This window comes from Orycteropus afer, unplaced genomic scaffold (assembly GCF_000298275.1).
Source record: "Orycteropus afer afer isolate SDZICR_OR568_19922 unplaced genomic scaffold, OryAfe1.0 scaffold00180, whole genome shotgun sequence".
Classification (NCBI taxonomy): Eukaryota; Metazoa; Chordata; class Mammalia; order Tubulidentata; family Orycteropodidae; genus Orycteropus; species Orycteropus afer.
Window position 1 is genome coordinate 3,124,054 of NW_006921767.1, and position 18,080 is coordinate 3,142,133.

The following is an 18,080-nucleotide window of genomic DNA, read 5'->3' on the forward strand; positions in this document are numbered from 1 at the left end:
TGCTCTTCATAATGGCCCTCTCTTAGGGTAGGATGGCCTCCGGAAGGCTCATTGGATGGAAAGGTGATTGCAGCCATATTCAACCGAGTCCAAGTGCCAGGCCCCCGTGGGCACCCGGACCAATTTCCTTACATTTTAGTGTGGTAAGATATGGTGACTAACCCTCCCCCATGGCTAAAACCTTTTCTTCCAAATCTTTCTGTTAAGGTGTTAACATCCTCACTTGGGACTAGCAAAAAGGAGAAACCAAGACGACCTGAGTCCTGAGCAGCCATTCCACTGGTTTTGTCTGATTCCCAATCTCACTCCGATCTGATAGATCTAGAAAGTGGCATATCTTCACTTCCCTATGCCCCTACACCACCTTCCCACCCTCTCCAGGCTCCACAAGTATCGGGAGGGAGTGGAGCGAGAGCTCCAAGTGTGCCGCCCGCCATTATGGGCCCAGCCTCCGGTCTCCGCCCACACCAGAGGGGCTCCCAGGAAACTGAAGGCCCCTCGTCCACTGTCCAGGTGCTGCCCCTCAGAGCGACAGGCCCACCTCATGAGGACGGAAGCAGAACCTGGCAGTACTGGCCATTTTCAATGTCGGACCTGTATAACTGGAAAGCGCAGAACACCCCCTTTTCTGAAAACCCCCAAAGCTTAATTAATTTGTTAGATTCTATATTGTTTACTCATAACCCCACTTGGGATGATTGTCAGCAGCTATTACAGGTTTTGTTCACCACTGAAGAAAAAGAGAATCTTGACCGAGGCCAGGAAAAATGTGCCCAGGGACAATGGACAGCCAACAACTCTTCAGAATATTATTGATGCTGGGTTCCCGTTATCTTGTCCCGATTGGGATTTTGAGCAATCAAAAGGTAGGGAGTGTCTCCAAAAGTACCACCAGATTCTAATAGCCGGTCTCCGAGCAGCAGCAGCAGCAGCAGCAGCAGCAGCAGCAGCAGCAGCAAGGAAGCCGACCAATTTGGCCAAGGTAAACTCAGTCAGGCAGGGGCCGACAGAGAGCCCTGCAGCATATCTAGAGAGGTTGATTGAACTGTTTAGACTGTATGCCCCTATGGACCTGCAAGCCAATGAGAGTAGAGCAGCAGTGGTCCTATCTTTTGTAAACCAAGCGACCCCTGATATCAGAGGAAAGCTTCAGAAGATAGACAGATTAGGTGAGCAGACCCTACAGGACTTAATTAAAGTAGCAGAAAAGGTGTATAATACTAGAGAAACCCCAGAAGAAAGGGAGGAAAGAATACGGAGGGAGGAACAAGAATTCCAAGCTAAAGAGAATAAACAAAATCAGAAGGATTTAGCAAAGATTTTCTTTGCTGGAGCTTGGGGAGACATAGGGAGAGGGAGAGGAAGGAGACCAGACCAACATGACAGGCCCCGCTGAGACCCACCCCTGGCCCCAAACCAATGCATTTTGCAAAGGGACTGGACACTGGAAGAATGAATGCCCAAAGAAAGAGAACAAAAAATATGAAAAGCCTGCTCCTGTTAGAACGTTGGTGACAGGCGAGGACAGCGACTAGGGGAGATGGGGCTCAGAACCCCTCCCTGAGTCTTGGGTAACCTTGAAGGTGGAAGGGAAGCCAGTAGAGTTCCTGGTAGATACAGGGGCTCAGTACTCCATCCTCAGTAAGAAAGAGGGAAAGATTTCTTCAAAAACTAGCCTGGTCCAGGGGGCAACAGGGGCAAATCAGTATCATTGGACAAAGCAGCGACAAGTGAACCTGGGAACTAAACAGGTGTCCCATTCATTCTTAATTGTACCTGACTGTCCTGCACCACTGTTAGGAAGAGACTTATTGTCCAAAGCTCAAGCACATATATTCTTCCATAAAAACGGTGTCCAGGTTACCTATGGGGAAGGCTCTCCTCTGCAGGTTCTAACAATTGCCTTACACGATGAATACCACCTGTATAAAGGTGTAGAAGACCAACGTACAGGCTTAACAGATATGGCTCCGTGGCTAGAAGAGTTTCCCCAAGCCTGGGCAGAGACTGGAGGAATTGGATTAGCAAAACACCGACCGCCCATCATTGTGGCCTTAAAACCCTCTGCCATACCAGTAAGAGTCTGACAGTATCCCATGCCCAGGGAAGCCCGGGAAGGCATACAACACCATATCCAGCGGCTGTTATGGGAAGGGGTACTAAAGAGGTGCCGGTCTGCATGGAATACACCTCTCCTACCAGTAAAGAAACCAGGGGGAGAATACCGACTGGTGCAGGATCTGAGAGAGGTAAATCGCCGGGTTGAAGACATACATGCCACAGTCCCTAACCCTTACACGCTGCTCAGTAATCTTCCTCCAGATCATGTGTGGTATATTACCTTGGACTTGAAGGATGCCTTCTTTAGCCTGCCCCTAGCCCCACAGAGTCAAGACATTTTTGCCTTCGAATGGTTTGGTGAAACGGATAAAGTCCTCAGCCAGCTGACCTGGACAAGATTAGTCCAAGGGTTCAAGCACTTGCCCACTTTGTTCAACGAGGCCTTGAGTGATGACTTACGTGAGTACCAGGGTCAAAACCCACAAGTAACTTTACTACAATATGTGGATGACTTGTTAATAGCAGCCCCCGACCAGGCTGGGTGCCTTGAAGCAACCAAGAAACTGCTCACCACTCTAGGAGAGCTGGGATATCAAGCTAGTGCCAAGAGAGCTCAGATAGCTAAGCCAGAAGTCACATACTTGGGGTATAAGTTGAGAGCTGGGCAGAGGTGGCTCACTGAAGCCACAAAACAGACTATCCTACAGATTCCCCAACCCACAAGCTCGAGGCAGATAAGAGAATTCTTAGGAACAGTAGGTTATTGCCATCTGTGGATTCTAGATTTCGCCACAAAAGTGAAGTCTCTCTATGAGCTCAGTAGAGAAGGGTCAGAGTGGGACTGGACTCCAGAGAGGGACTCAGCTTTTAAAGAACTTAAGAAAGCACTCCTTGAAGCCCCAGCATTGACATTACCTGATCCCACTAAACCATTTCATCTGTTTGTTGATGAGAAAAAAGGAATAGCCAAGGGTGTCCCAACACAACAACAGGGCCATGGAAGAGGCCAGTAGCATACCTCTCAAAGAAATTGGATCTAGTAGCAGCAAGATGGCCCCCTTGCTTGAGAATTATCGCTGCCACTGCTCTGCTAGTTAAAGATGCAGATAAGTTAACCCATGGACAGACTTTGAAAGTAACCACTCCCCATGCCATTGAAGGAGTGCTCAAACAGCCTCTGGGGAAATGGATAACCAACGCCAGATTAACTCATTATCAGAGACTATTACTTGACACTCCAAGGGTACAATTCTTAGCCCCAACAGTTTTAAACCCCGCCACCCTGCTACCTAACCCTGACCTAGATAAACCTCTGCACGACTGCTCAGAAATACTCGCAGAGGTAAATACGCTCAGAAAGGACTTGCGAGACTGCCCGTTGGAGAACAGTGACCTCATCTGGTTCACGGATGGAAGCAGTTTTGTACAGGATGGGCTAAGGTATGCAGGGGCCATGGTGGTAGACAGCCGGGAAGAAATTATTTGGGCCGACGCTTTGCCACCAGGAACTTCCACTCAGAAAGCTGAACTTATCACCCTGGCGGAAGTATTGGAAAGGGCAGAGGGGAAGAGGCTAAAGGTGTATACTGACAGCCGGTATGCGTATGTGGCTCTTCATATACATGGAGCCATCTACCGGGAGCGTGGGTTCAGAACCGCAGAAGGAAGAGAAATAAAGAACCAGATAGAAATCCTCCGCTTACTGTCAGCTGTGATCCGGGCATGAATGGTAGCAGTGGTTCACATCCCGGGACATCAGAAGGGACACTCCCCTGAAGCAAGGGGCAACCGAGCAGCGGACCAGGCAGCTAAGAGAGCTGCCCTCCAAACGGTACACACTTTAGTAACTAATTTACCTTGCCCACAACCGGAACTCCTGCCCCCTACTCCCAACTACTCTGAACAAGACTTACAGTGGGCTGAAAAATCACCACAGATAGAAAAAGATAAGAATGGATGGTATATGGACTCAGAGAGAAAACTGATTCTCCCAGAAGAATTGGGGCAGCATCTTCTCACACACCTCCACCAAGTGACTCACTTAGGGGGACGGAAAATGTTGGAGCTACTGGACAAAGGGCAGGTCCGTATACACCATCAGAAGCAAGCAGCTCAGTGTGGTGGACCGGTGCCGGGCCTGTCAGGTCATGAAAATAGGGAAGAGGAAGAACACACATGCAGGTATGAGGGGGAGGGGGAGGGAGACAGGCCGTCATTGGGAAATAGATTTCACTGAAGTTAAACCAGATAAATATGGATATAAATATCTCCTAGTGTTAGTGGATACTTTCTTGGGATGGGTGGAAGCATACCCCACTAAAGGAGAAACAGCAGTAACAGTAGCCAAGAAAATTTTAGAAGAGATAGTACCTAGATATGGAATGCCTAGAACGTTAGGATCAGACAACGGACCAGCTTTTGTAAGTAAGGTTATCCAGGGCTTAGCCTCGACCCTGGGGGTAAATTGGAAACTATATTGTGAATATAACCCTCAGAGTTTGGGGCAGGTAGAAAGAATGAACAGAACCCTAAAGGAGAGACTGTTTAAATTGGCAATAGAAACTGGTGGAGACTGGGTGACCCTCCTTCCCTTCGCACTCTACCAGGCTAGGAACACCCCGTACATGCTGAATCTGACCCCATTTGAAATAATGTATGGGACACCTCCCCCTATTATTTCCAACCTGGAAAAATGTCCCGATGAGTTGCCAAAAGATTTAATCTTGGGGATGAAAACTCTCCAAATAATTCAGAAGGAATTATGGCCCAAACTCCAAGCCATATATGAAGGTCCTCTTAGTGAACAGGGAATTAACCATGGAATTGAACCAGGAGACTGGGTGTGGGTAAAGAGGCACCAGCAAAAAACACTGGAACTGAGATGGAGAGGGCCTTATGTTGTTGTTCTTGTAACCCCTACTGCCCTTAGGGTAGATGGAGTCAGCGTCTGGATACACCACTCCCATATCAGGAAAGCTGACCCATCGGAACAACAGTCAGCGCGAATAAACTGGAGAGCACGTTCAGATCCTGAAAATCCGTTGAAGGTCAGAATGACTCGAAACAATGAGGACTGAGACTTTCATCTTCACCTTAAACCTCTGCCGCCTTGGAACCAGCACGACCAATCATCAACCTTTCAAGTTTACTTGGTGAATTCACGACGGATGAACCCATGAAACTTTGAACTCTACTAACTCTACCACCCCCCTTAACGTATGGTGGCCTGATTTATTTTTTTCCCCTGGAAAAGCTACAGAATGTGGGTGGGCCAAATGCCATATCAGATCTATGGGTTTTTATGCTTGCCCGGGGTATAAAAGAAATATCCGGCAATGTGGGGGCCCCTCTCAGTACTACTGCAAAAGTTGGAGCTGTGTAACTTCTAATGATGGGGACTGGAAGTGGGAGGTGAACGCCAATGATTACGTAAAATTCTCCTTTGCTGACAGCCCAGCCAGATGTACAGACCAAACTTCAAATGGGGAAAGGGACGAGCAGATAAAAGTTACATTCACTGAACAAGGGAAAAAAGAATTAAACAAGTGGAGGTCAGGGCTCAGTTGGGGCATTCAGGTTTATTCATACCCTTACCCATCTGGGGTGTTAACCATTTTACAGGAAGTAGAACCCTTAGATGCTGGGTCGGTAGGCCCAAATGAAGTGTTAACCACCCCCCCCCGGAAAAAGGAACCTTACCCCCTACAAGAAAGACGTTGGAAAAATCGAGCGCTGTAACCCCTGATATTACAGTAAGTGTCCCCCGTACAACTCCGAGGGTCCAAGCCAATCCTCAGGACGTAGACCCTGTTTGGAATTTAATGCTAGCAGCCCACCAATCACTTAACCGTACTAGTCCCAACCTGACTCAAGCATGTTGGCTCTGTTACAATGTAAACCCTCCATTTTATGAAGCAATAGGCATTAATACCTCTTTCAGCTATTCTCATGACCTGAGCCCAAAGAATTGCTCCTGGAAAGACTGTAAGGTAGGAGTTACTATACAACGTATAACAGGAAAGGGCTTATGCATGGGGAAACCCCCCAATGCTCAAGAGCGTTGCACCTCATATACTGAAATAAACTCGTCCTTTAACTGGATCATTCCCAGGGAAGGGGGTTGGCGGCTTTGCTCAAGAGCTGGACTTTTACCCTGTTTAAACTTGAAAGTACTTAATCAGTCCTCAGATTATTGTATACTAGTAACTGTTCTACCCCGAATTCTTTACCACCCAGAGGAAGAGATGTATATATACTGGGGCGGAACTAATAGAGTAAAAAGGGAACCAGTAACTGCAGCTTTCACTTTAGCCACTCTATTTAGCTTAGCAGGGACCAGTTTAGGAGTGGCTTTATTAACTTTGCAGAATCAAGGCATGACTTCCCTGAGGGCAGCTATAGATGAGAACCTTGAAAGAATAGAAGTCCCTATCTCCCATTTAGAGAAATCTTTAACCTCGCTATCAGAAGTAACGTTGCAGAACCATCGGGGGTTGGATCTTTTGTTTCTCCAACAAGGTGGAGTGTGTGCAGCTCTAGGGGAAGAATGTTGTTTTTATGCCGATCATACGGGAGTAGTTCAGGAATCTATGGCCAGAGTACGAGAAGGACTTGCCCTAAGAAAAAAGGAGCGTGAAACTCAGGAAGGATTGTTCAAATCTTGGTTTAATAACTCCCCGTGGTTGACTACCTTGGTATCTGCCCTCTTAGGACTCTTCATAATCCTCATAATTATATTAACTTTTGGCTCCTGCATTATAAATAAGTTTATATCATTTGTGAAAGATCGAGTTAATACTGTACAACTCATGGTCCTGAGACAACAATATCAGTCCCTATCTCCTGTAACACGAGATGAAGATTCCTCTTAGGAGTAACAAGAAAAAGGGGGGGATCTGAGGCCGGAGTCCTAAGGAGTGTGAAGCCTGAGTCCTAATGCCCTTCAGGTAATTCTTTAACCAGGAGTCTTTAGCCAGAGTCCTAAGGAATGTGAGGTCTAATGCCCTAATCTTTAGTGCCGGAGATTCCAGCACGTCCCCCCATGCCTCAGAGCTTCACCTGGCCCCAGCATATCTCTCACCTCAGGGCTTTACCTCCCCTCCAGATAATTATTCTTTAACCAGTCTTTAGTGCTGGAGGTTCCAGCACACCCCCCACGTCTCAGAGATTTACCCAAAACCCCCTCCCCTCCTACCCCCTAGCAACAACCAATCATTTGTACCCCTTAGCCTTGGTACTACTCCACCCTATATTTTTCTATAAAAATGTAATAGTAGGAGAGCACAGGGTCTTTTGCCCAAACTGCTGCATCTGTATAAGCAGAGACCCTAGCTCGAGCTAGCAAATAAACTTTCCCTTTGCTTTTGCATTATCGTGTCAGTGGTGGCTTCCTTGTGCCAACACTCCTTTCAAGACCTGAGTCCAACAGTATAAACCACATATTCAATTGTGAATACTTTTGTTTAAAATTCAATTCTTATTTAAAGAGGTTTAAATAATGAAGCAATCAATAGTTTGCAAACAGTGTCATGAGAATAGAAGTTATCAATCATTTCATTCTACTTGGAGCAACAATCGTCATCCATGCAAAGAGCAGTCAAGAAATCAAATGGCATAATGCATTGAGCAAATGTACTGCAAAAGATTTCCTTAAAATTTTAAAAAGCAAAGATGTTACTTTGATGATTAAGGTGTGACTGACCTAAGCTATGTTTTTTTTTTAGTTACCTCATATGCATGCAAAAGTTGGACAATAACAAGGGAAGATATAAGAAAAACTGATGTATTTGAACTGTGGCTTTGGTGAAGAATACTGACTATACCATGGATTTCCAAAAGACCAAACAAATCAGTCTTGGAAGAAAACTAACCAGAATGTTCTGCAAAAGCAAGGAGAATGAGACTACAGCTCACCTACTTTAAACATATCATCTGGAAAATCTAATTTCCAGAAAAGGACATCATGGCTCGTAAAGTAGAAGGCCAATAAAAATGAAGGAAAGCCTCAATGAGATGGATTGACACTATAGTGGCAAAAATGGACTCAAACATGCCAATGATACCAATGATCATGAAGATAGAGCAGGAACAGCCACATTTTGTTCTGTTATATATAACGTCTCCTTGAGTCAGAGCCCTTGAGTCACAACCTACTCTAAGGCAACTAACAATAACAACATATAATAATAACATATCTCATATTTTTACCCAAGTTATTAAGAATCCCAGTACTCTTTATTATATTGTGTAGATCCATATTTTCATCTTGTATCATTTACCTTTGTCTGGTGAACTACCTTAATCATTACTTGTAATGCAAGTTGTTAATATTGAATTATTTCATTTTTTAATGTCTGAAGCTATTTCACCTTTTTTAAAAAAGGTATTTATACTTGTTATAGTATTCTGGGTTGATAGTTTTTCCTTTATTTCAGTACTTTATAGATGGTTCTCTATTATCTGCATTTGCATTATTTCCAATGAGAAATTGTCAATCATATATTTTTTTTTCTTTTGCTGCTTTGTAGATTTCTCTTTTTATCACTAGTTTTGAAAATTTTAATTAGGATGTGCCTTGGCATAATTTTCTACATTTTCCTTGGTTTGTTGGGTTTCTTGGATCTCTGATTTTAGCATTTTCAGCAAATCTGGACAATTTTCAGTCATTATTTCTTCAAATATCTTTCTGCCTCCCCTGTTGAACCCCTATTGAACCTTCCTCTTTTTTGGGAACTCTAATTATACAGAAAACAGCCCACTCAAAGTTACCCCACAGATTAATGATGCTCTGTTTATTTATTTATTTATTTTTTTTTTACCCTGAGTGCTTGATTTTGTATACATTTAAATTCTATGTATTCTCATTCACTCTTCTTTTCTCCAGCAATGTTTAGTCTTCCATTAATCCCAACCAGTGTCAATTTCATCTATAACATTGTATTTATTTTTCATTTCTAGAATCTATTTTTGAGTCATTAAAAAAAAAAAAAACTTCTATATTTCTACTGAGCTTATATAGAACATAGTTAAAATAACTGCTTTAGTGTCCTTGTCTGCTAATTCCAATATCTGTTATTGTGGTTCAGTTTTGATTATTTGATTTTTCTCTTCATTATGAATCTCATTTTCCTTTAGATTGGATGCAAGACATTGTGAATTTTACCTTTGTGAGTGCTGTATATTTTTATATTTCTATAAATATTTTTGAGCTTTGTTTTGGTATGAAGTTCACTTTCTACTCAATGCCCTGTAATTTATTGAGTTTTTCTAGCCTGACTTGTAGGAACAGGCTCCATTCTCAGCCCTATCTGGGTACTGGATAGTCTTTTTCTCACTTCTTTTGAGTGATTCTTTCCATGGCTTCTGGTGGTTCCTTCATACCCATGCATGGATCGCTCCCCTAATGAATATCTGAGGGAGACCCTCGCCAGTTCTCTGGAATTCTCTATGTGTAGCTCACTCCTCTTTGGAATTGTGCTCTGCCAACTCTAGCAGTCTAGTCTCCCAGAATCTCAACTCTATCTCTTCAACTCACTAAGTCCGCCAGATTCCATCTCAGTTTTCCTTCCCTGTGTTCTGGCCTGGAAAATCTCATAGGTCAGTAATTTTAGGCAAACACAGGCCTCAACTCATTTTTTTCTGTCTTTGAGGCTCATCATCTTTCATTGCCTTATGTTTAAAACTTGAAAAGCATTATTTAATATACTTTGCCAGGTTTTTATTTCTTTTTTTTCCAGTTGCTTCAGGTGAGAAAGTATATCCAGTCCCTGATTCTTTATATTTGCTGGAATTAGAAGTCCCTCTCTGATGAAATAAATTAGGCATTGATTTTTAGTGGCAAACAGCAGAAACATTTATGTACTCTTCATAAACAGAAAAATTTGCCAAAAACAGTCAGTATAACTTTCCCTTAACACTTTAAATGTTTCTGGTAACAGAAACTAAACTTCTTTCTCACCAACATACCACAGTGTATATTGTATACTGCACTGGAAAAGAAACAGATTGTCCAAAAGATAATAAGCACAAAAGCTACTTGCTCACCCTCCATAGTATATTGTCATCCTGGGGGAGGGTAAAATACTCTGACTCTTCCATGCATGCCCAACCTCCAGAGATGCTGCTGTGAATTTCTTAATAGGCCACCACCCTTGCAATTTTATAAGTAAGTCTGTTGACAGAAAGCCACTCTTCCCAGATGGTAGTGTTAGTTTGAGGACCATTGAATCCCGGGGCTTTCTCCAATTTATCACAATTAAACACCTGTGCTAAATAAGTTGTGCAGTTCCACTGTGGATTTAAAACCATGGAATGGTAACCATCAAAATCTCTTTTTCATTCAATGGGATAAATGGTGTGAGGGCCCGCCAGATGTTGCTTAAAGATAATGTATGATGCTAAGAACAGGGAGGACCTCTGGAGGCTTCTCACACTCTGGTTAATCCTGCCCCTACTTGTATCCTCCATGTTGTTTCTCTAACAGAGAGGATAAGGTGTTTAAAGGTACAAGTTGAGATTCTGCATATCTACTTATCATATCCTTATTTTTATGTTGTAGCAAACCTACCCTATGTTGCTCATGAAAGGGCAGAGGCTTTATACACAATGTTATTGCACAATGATTAAAAACATGGGTTTGGACATCTTACAGGCCTGGATTTAAATCCCAACTCTTCACTTATCAGTGGTGTGACCTTCAGCATGTAACTTAAGATTTCTCATCCTGGATTTCCATCCCCCAAACAAGTTGTCAGTCCACCTGATTCATAGTGACTCCATGTGTGTCAGAGTAGAACTGTGCCCCATAGGGTTTTCAACAGCTGATATTTCAAAAGTAGATCACCAGGCCCTTCTTCTGAGTTGCCTCTGGGTGGTATTGAACCTCAAACCTTATGATTACCATCCTAGGACTCCACGTTTCCATCTATTTCCCTATAAAAAGAAAACACTAGAATCTATTTTGCAAGACTTTTGTGTGAGTTAGATGAAATAACAAATGTAAAAAAGAGTCAAGCAAAATACCTGGCAGTAAGAAATGTTCAATAAAGATGGCATTCTTATACCGAATAAAAATATGTAATCATGATCAGATGTCATATTGCACTGGGCATATCTGCTACAAAAAACCTCTTTAAAATGTTAAAGAGCAAAGCCAGTCACTTGGAAGACTAAGATGAGCCTAACCTGAGTCATGGTATTATCAATTACCTCATATGCATGTGAAAGCAGGACAATGAATAAGGAAGACCTGAGAAGAACTGATGCCTTTGAATTGTGGTGTTGGTGAAGAATACTGAAAAAAGACTGCCAGAAGAGCAACCAAATCTATCCTGGAGAAACTATAGCCAAAATGCTCCTTAGAAGTGAGAATGGTCAGACTTCATCTCACCTACTTTGGTCATGTTGTCAGAAGGGACCATTCTCCGGAGAAGGTTATCATACTTGGTAAAGTAGAGGGTCAGAGAAAAAAGGGGAAAACCCTCAATGAGATGGATTGACAGTGGCTGCAATGATGGACTCAAGCATAGCAAGGACTGTGAGGATGGTGCAGGACCAGGCAGTATTTTGTTCTATTGTACATAGGATTGCTCTGAGTCTGAATCAACTTGATAGCACCTAACAACAATAATTATTATGATACCTTATTTTTACTATGCTTGGTATTAATTTTTAATATAGTGCTTATTTGCAGAATCTGATGGGTCATCCATTTTTAAATAACCGAAGTTTTTGTCATGTTTCTCAGTCAGATGTTTCAAATTAATGGTTCACAGTAAAGCTGCAACTGGTTATGAAACCCATAAAATCCAAATTTCAATAAAAATTCAGACTTCTAGCTTCTCTAAAAATGTTTGGAATGTGTTCTAATGGTAGACTCATATTTCCACATGTTACAGTAATTGAAAGTTGAGGTCCAGTGTCACTTTGAGCAGGGCAAATGTTCTCCAAAGCAACAAGGCCCCCATCCATTCAATTTGTCTCCCTTCCATCCATTTGAGTATCTCCAACAAGTAACTCTTAATCCTTCTACCTGTTCTCTATTTGATTTGTGACTGTGCTTGAGGCTGCTCATTTGTGTGATAATGTACACACAGTACTTAGAAAATTAACCTGCAAATGTTCTTTGCCCTAGGACCTAATGAATTATTTGATGAGCAATTCTTGATATTCTTCCTTTTGACTGTTGCACAGAGACCAATGGTCATCACCCAGAATAAATTCTCCCATTCTTTCTCTACAATGAAATTCCTGAACTGGGCTGGGCTTATTGCTATAACAAATAAATTGCTAGCTTCCATTTCAGTTAGTAAGGGCATATGAATATGTGAAAGAGGTATATGCAGCTTTTAGGTAGCATCCTGATAGAAGGAAGCATTCCTTTCTTCCATGCTGGAGCAAAAATGTGGATGTTATGGCTGGAGTTGAAGCAGCAATCTTGGATCATGAAGTAGAAAGCTTGAGTTCAGGATGATGGAACAACAAATCTAAAGGCACTTGGATTCTTGGTGCTCTTTGTGACACCTTATCTGTCCTGGGCTTCCTCTATTTACATCAGAAATGTGTACATTTCAATAATGGTTAAGCCACTGTTATTATGGGGTTTCTATATTTATATTTGAAGCTAATCTAAACTATCCAAGATACTATTGTGTTGCTAATCAATACAATAGCAATTTTACCACAATTAGAACAAGTAATCAATATCTCAAAAATTTCAGTTCATGTGGACTAATTATGTCTTCCTGAGACTTTTTTCTATTTAATGAATTCACTTACTTATTTTTTTGACAATCTAAAACATTTCATCATTGCTATTAATTCATTTTTTCATAAATTACACTTTACTATATTTTTATTGTGTATTTGTTGTATTTTTTTAACTGCTTTTTTGAGATATAATTCAAATACCATACAATTTACACCTAAAGTGTAAAATTAAAAGGTTTTTAGTATACTCACGAACTTGTACAACCATGACCACAATTATTTTTAAAACATTCCATCACAAGCTAAAGCAACAACATACCTTTTCATAGTCACTCTTCATTGTCCACCAACCATTTCTGGCCATGGCAGACACTAATCTACTTTCTGACTTTGTAGACTTGCCTATTCTGGAAATTTCACATGGATGGAATCATTCAATATGTGGTCTTTGGGGATTGGCTCCTTTCACTTAGCATAGTGTTTTCAAGGTTCATCCATCTTATAGAATGTATCAGTACTTCAGTTTTTTATTGCTAACAATGTTCCAGTGTATGGATACACCATATTTTGTTTGCCCATTAATCAGTTAATGGACATTTGTTTTTTTTCTACTTTTTGGCTATTATGAATAAAGTTGCTATGGACATTTGAGTACAAGTGTTTGTGTAAACATATTTTGAATTCTCTTGAGTAGCCTTCTCCAGAGACTGGTCCCTTCTTGATCCAGTAGAATTGCTGGGTCAAAAGCTATTTCTCTGTTTAGCCTTTTGAGGAACTGCAAGACTGTTTTCCAAAGTGGTTGCATCATTTCACCTTGCTTCCAGCAATGAGAATTTCAATTTTTTTCACATTCTCACCACCATTTGTTATATTCTATCTTTTTCTTTGTCATAGCAATTCTAGTGGATGTGAACTGGTATGTCACTGTGGTTTTATTTGCACTTCTCTGATGACTAATGATGCTGGACATCTTTTCACATGCTTATTGAAAACCTATATACCCTCTTTAGAGAAATATCTATTTCTACCCATTGTTCCTTTTTAATTGTGTTGTCTTTTTATTCTTTAGTTGGAAGGGCTCTTTATATCTTCTAAATATAAGTCCCTATAATGTACATGATTTGCAAATATTTTCTCCAATTCTGTGGGCTGTGTTTTCACTTTCTTGATGATGTCCTTTGAAGTACAAAATTTTGTTTCATTTTGATAATTTTAAATAAATCAATGTTTTTTTTTTTTTTTGTTATTGTTGCTTGTGATTTTGGTGTTACATCTAAGAAAGTATTGTTTAATCTCAGGTTATGAAGATTTACTCCTATTTTTTCTTCTATGATTTTCATTATTTTAGCCCTTACATTTATGAATTTGATCCATTTTGAGTTATTTTCATATATAGTGTTATGTAAAGGAAGAGTTTCATTTTTTTTTATAAGGATATCCAGTTGTCCTAGTTCCATTTATTACAGATTATTCTTTCTCTATTGAATTGTCTTAGTACCCTCACAAAAAATCAGTTTACCATAAATGTAGGTTTTTTTTTCAATTATTTTTTTCCTGGACTGTCACTTCTATTCCACTGATCTCATTGTCAGTACCACATAATCTTGATTGATGTAGTTTTGCAGTAACTTTTAAACTGGGAAGTGTAAATCCTCCAATTTCTTCCTTTTGAAGATTGTTCTGGACCTCTTGAATTTCCATATGAATTTTAGGATCACCTTGTCAAGTTCCACAAAAGAGCTAATTGAAATTTTGACAGGCATTGCATTAAGTCTATAGATTCATTTGGGAAATATTGCCATTTTAAAAATATTAAGTCCTCTGATCCATGACTACAGGATTTCTTTCCACTTATTTAGGTATCTGAGTGGCATAAACAGTTAAGGACTGGGCTACTGAAGGAAAAGTTGATGGTTCAAGTCTACCCAGAGGCACCTCAGAAGAAAAGCTGGGCAGTCTACTTCTGAAAGATCATAGCCATTGAAAATTCACGGAGCAAAATTCTACTCTGAAACACATGAGTCAGGGTTGCCATGAGACAGAATATACTCCCTAGCAACTGGTTTGTTTGTTAGTTTGTTTTCCATTTATTTCCAAAAACCACTGCCATTGGGTCAATTCTGATTCAAAGTACCCTTACGGGACAGAGCAGAACTGGTCCTACAGGGTTTCCAAGGGTATAAGTCTTTATGGAAGCAGACCACCTCATCTTTCTCCCCTGGAATAGTTGGTAAGTTTGAACCACTAACCTTTTGGTTAGCAGCCAAATGTTTTAACTGCTACACCATCAGAGCTCCTTCCACTTGCTTAAGTTTCTCTTAAATTTCTTAAAACACTGTTTTGTAGTTTTCAAAGTATAAATTTTGTACTACTTTTGTTAAATTTATTTCTAAGAATACACACACACACACACACACACACACACTATTATTATTGGAAGCAGAAGCCAAGAAATCAGAAATTGTATTGCACTGGGAAAATGAGCTACAAAAGACCTCTTTAAAGTGTTCAAGAGCAAAGATGTCACATTGAAGGCTAAGGTGCACCTAACCCAAGCCATGGTATTTTCAATCACCTCATATGCATGTGAAAGTTGGATAATGAATAAGGAAGACTAAAGAAGAGTTGTGATGTTGTGTATTGTGATGTTGGCAGAGAATACTGAAAATACCATGGACTGCCAGTTCATGGGGAAGTTCTACTCTGTCTGACTGCCAGAAAAATCTGTCCTGGAAGAAGTGCAACGGAAATTTTCCTTGGAAATGAAAATGGCCAGACTTTGTCTCACTTATTTTGGTCATGTTGTAAGAAGAGACCATTCCCTGGAGAAGGATTTCATGCTTGGTGTAGTAGAGGGTCAGCAAAGAAGGGAAAGACCCTCAATGAGATTTATTGAAGGAGTGGCTGCAATGATGGGCTCAAGCATAGCAAGGATGATGATGATGGTGCAGATGAGTCAGTGTTTCATTCTGCTATATATAGAGTCTGAGCTGACTCAACAGCATCTAACAATAACAATTACTGGAAGTGTTTTCTTCATCTTACTTTTTGAAATATGCATCACAAGTGTCAAGTGTGTAGAAATACAATTGCTTTTCATCAAGTGTATATTGATCTTGTGTACTGTAACACTGCATTAGTTCTAATGATAGTTTTTAAGTGGATTCCATAGAATTTTCATTTTTCTTTTCTTTTTTATTTTTTTTGCAGAAACAAAATAGAAACTAGCTAGATGGTAAAAAAAAACTTTAGTTTGCACAACAGGAGATGGTGAAACTTTGAAAAACTATTCATCAAGTGGCTTAAAAGGAAATGATATTTATTGATCACCTATTCTTGCACTAATCCTTGTGAAAAGTGGCTATGTAAATCTTATTCCATTTGTCTTTTCAGTACATCCCTGATATGAGTTAGCCTCATTTCAAACAACAACAACATAAATAAGGGCTTTGACATTCAAATTGTTTAATTTAAATAATCTGTCCAAAACCAACAGTCTACGAGTCTCTTCATATTGATAATTGTGACTCTCTAGAGTCAAGCATGGCAATAAATGTTAGGAGAATGCTGAAAGCCCCATTCTAGAAGGTAAGGGCATTGTTTAACAGAGTGTGGTTTACTCTTCTCCATTGCTTCTCCCAGTACTCATATTTCTCTTTTCCTTTTATGATCCTATTTCTCTGTGTTATACTATTGTTAGGATTCCAGAGGGATAAGCAAAATTCCATAAGTAACTCTGGGAAAGTCTTGCTCTTCTTGGTCAAATATTCATCATTTCTTGATGATGATAAACTTTCTATTAAAAATTTTTAAAAATTAATATGCTTTGGGTGCAAATTTACAAAGCAAATTTGTTTTACATTCAACATCTCATGCCCTGATTACCATCCCAACCATAAAAACTCTCCTCCCCTCCTGGCCATGTGACTACCCCACTACCTGTACCCTTCTTGACTATGGATTCCTGTTTGTCCAGCCTTCTCTCTATGTGAATACTGCCCCTCTGGAGTCTCATGGCTGATTGCTCTAAGGGGTGCATCTCCCTAGAGTAGGTGGGTGCATCACCCTGGGGTTGGTGTAATGCATGTAGGTCTTTCTACTGTTAGGCTGAGAGTCAATCCATGGGAATGAGTCTATTTCTATGCCTGAAGGGTAACCTGGGGCCATAGTCTTGCAGGTTCCACCAGACTCTATCCAAGCAGTAATTCCAGTCATTTTTGTGTTTTTGAATTTTGTTCCACATTTTTCCACCCACTCAATCCAGAATCTCCACTTCTGATCCCTTTGTGAGCACTTGGCATTAGTAGCTAGGCACCATCTAGTTCTTCTTGTCTTGGGGTCATGATAGCTGAGGTCCTCATGGTCCAGCTAATCCTCAGACTAACTGTTTCCAGATGTGTTTGATATTCTTCATTTTTCTTTTTAAATAACTGTTATTTTGTGTTCTGTGAAAGTTTACACAGTAATTTAGGTTCCCATTCAACAATTTCTACACAAGTTGTTCAGTGACATTAAGTACATTCTTCAAAATGGCAAACATTTTCATTATTTTAGTTCTGGTTGATCCATTTCCCTTAACGTAGTTTCCCTAATCCCTTACATTCACATCTTTGTGTTAAAGTAATTGCTGACCACGTAGTCTCAGACAGATGATTTTTAAAGGTGTACAGTACTTACAGGTGATATTATTTTTTGAGCCCATTTGTTATTTGACTACAAGGGGTTAGTTTCATTTCAAGGTTTGAAGAGTACCTAAGGGCAATAGACTCAAGAAGTCTTCTGTCCTCTAGTCTTAACCAGTCTAGTAGGCATGTTTTTGTTTTTGTTTTTAACAACTTGCGGTCTATGGGATATTCAATATAAAAGATCATGCCATTTGTGAAAAGAGAATGTGTTACTTCTTCTTTTCCAATCTTAAAGACTTCTATGTCATTTCCTTGCCTAATTGCCTGGGGTATATATGAAAGTGGTCCATCTAATCCCTGGACTGTTTCCAGATGTGTTTGATACTCTTCATTTTTCTTTTTAAATAATTTTTATTTTGTGTTCTGTGAAAGTTTACACAGTAGTTTAGGTTCCCATTCATTGTATTTTATTGACTATGCAAAGGCATTTGATTGTGTGGATCATGACAAATTATGGATAACATTGAGAAGAATGGGAATTCCTGAACACTTAATTGTACTCATGAGGAAACACTACCTTGACCAGGAGGCTGTTGTTTGAATGGAACAAAGGGACACTGCATGGTTTAAAATCAAGAAGGGAGTGCATCAGGGTTGTATCCTTTCCCCATATTAATTCAATCTATA

The 18,080-nt window shown here is 40.4% G+C and overlaps 1 protein-coding gene across 1 annotated transcript; it reads left to right on the top strand.

Annotated features, from left to right (window-relative positions):
- Window positions 1-585: 585 nt before the first annotated feature.
- Window positions 586-5,138, top strand: LOC122150601. Its single transcript, XM_042781846.1, is given in 5 exon segments — window positions 586-740; window positions 742-1,422; window positions 1,424-3,042; window positions 3,045-4,205; window positions 4,336-5,138. Coding segments are annotated over 5 exon segments (4,419 nt in total).
- Window positions 5,139-18,080: the final 12,942 nt, after the last annotated feature.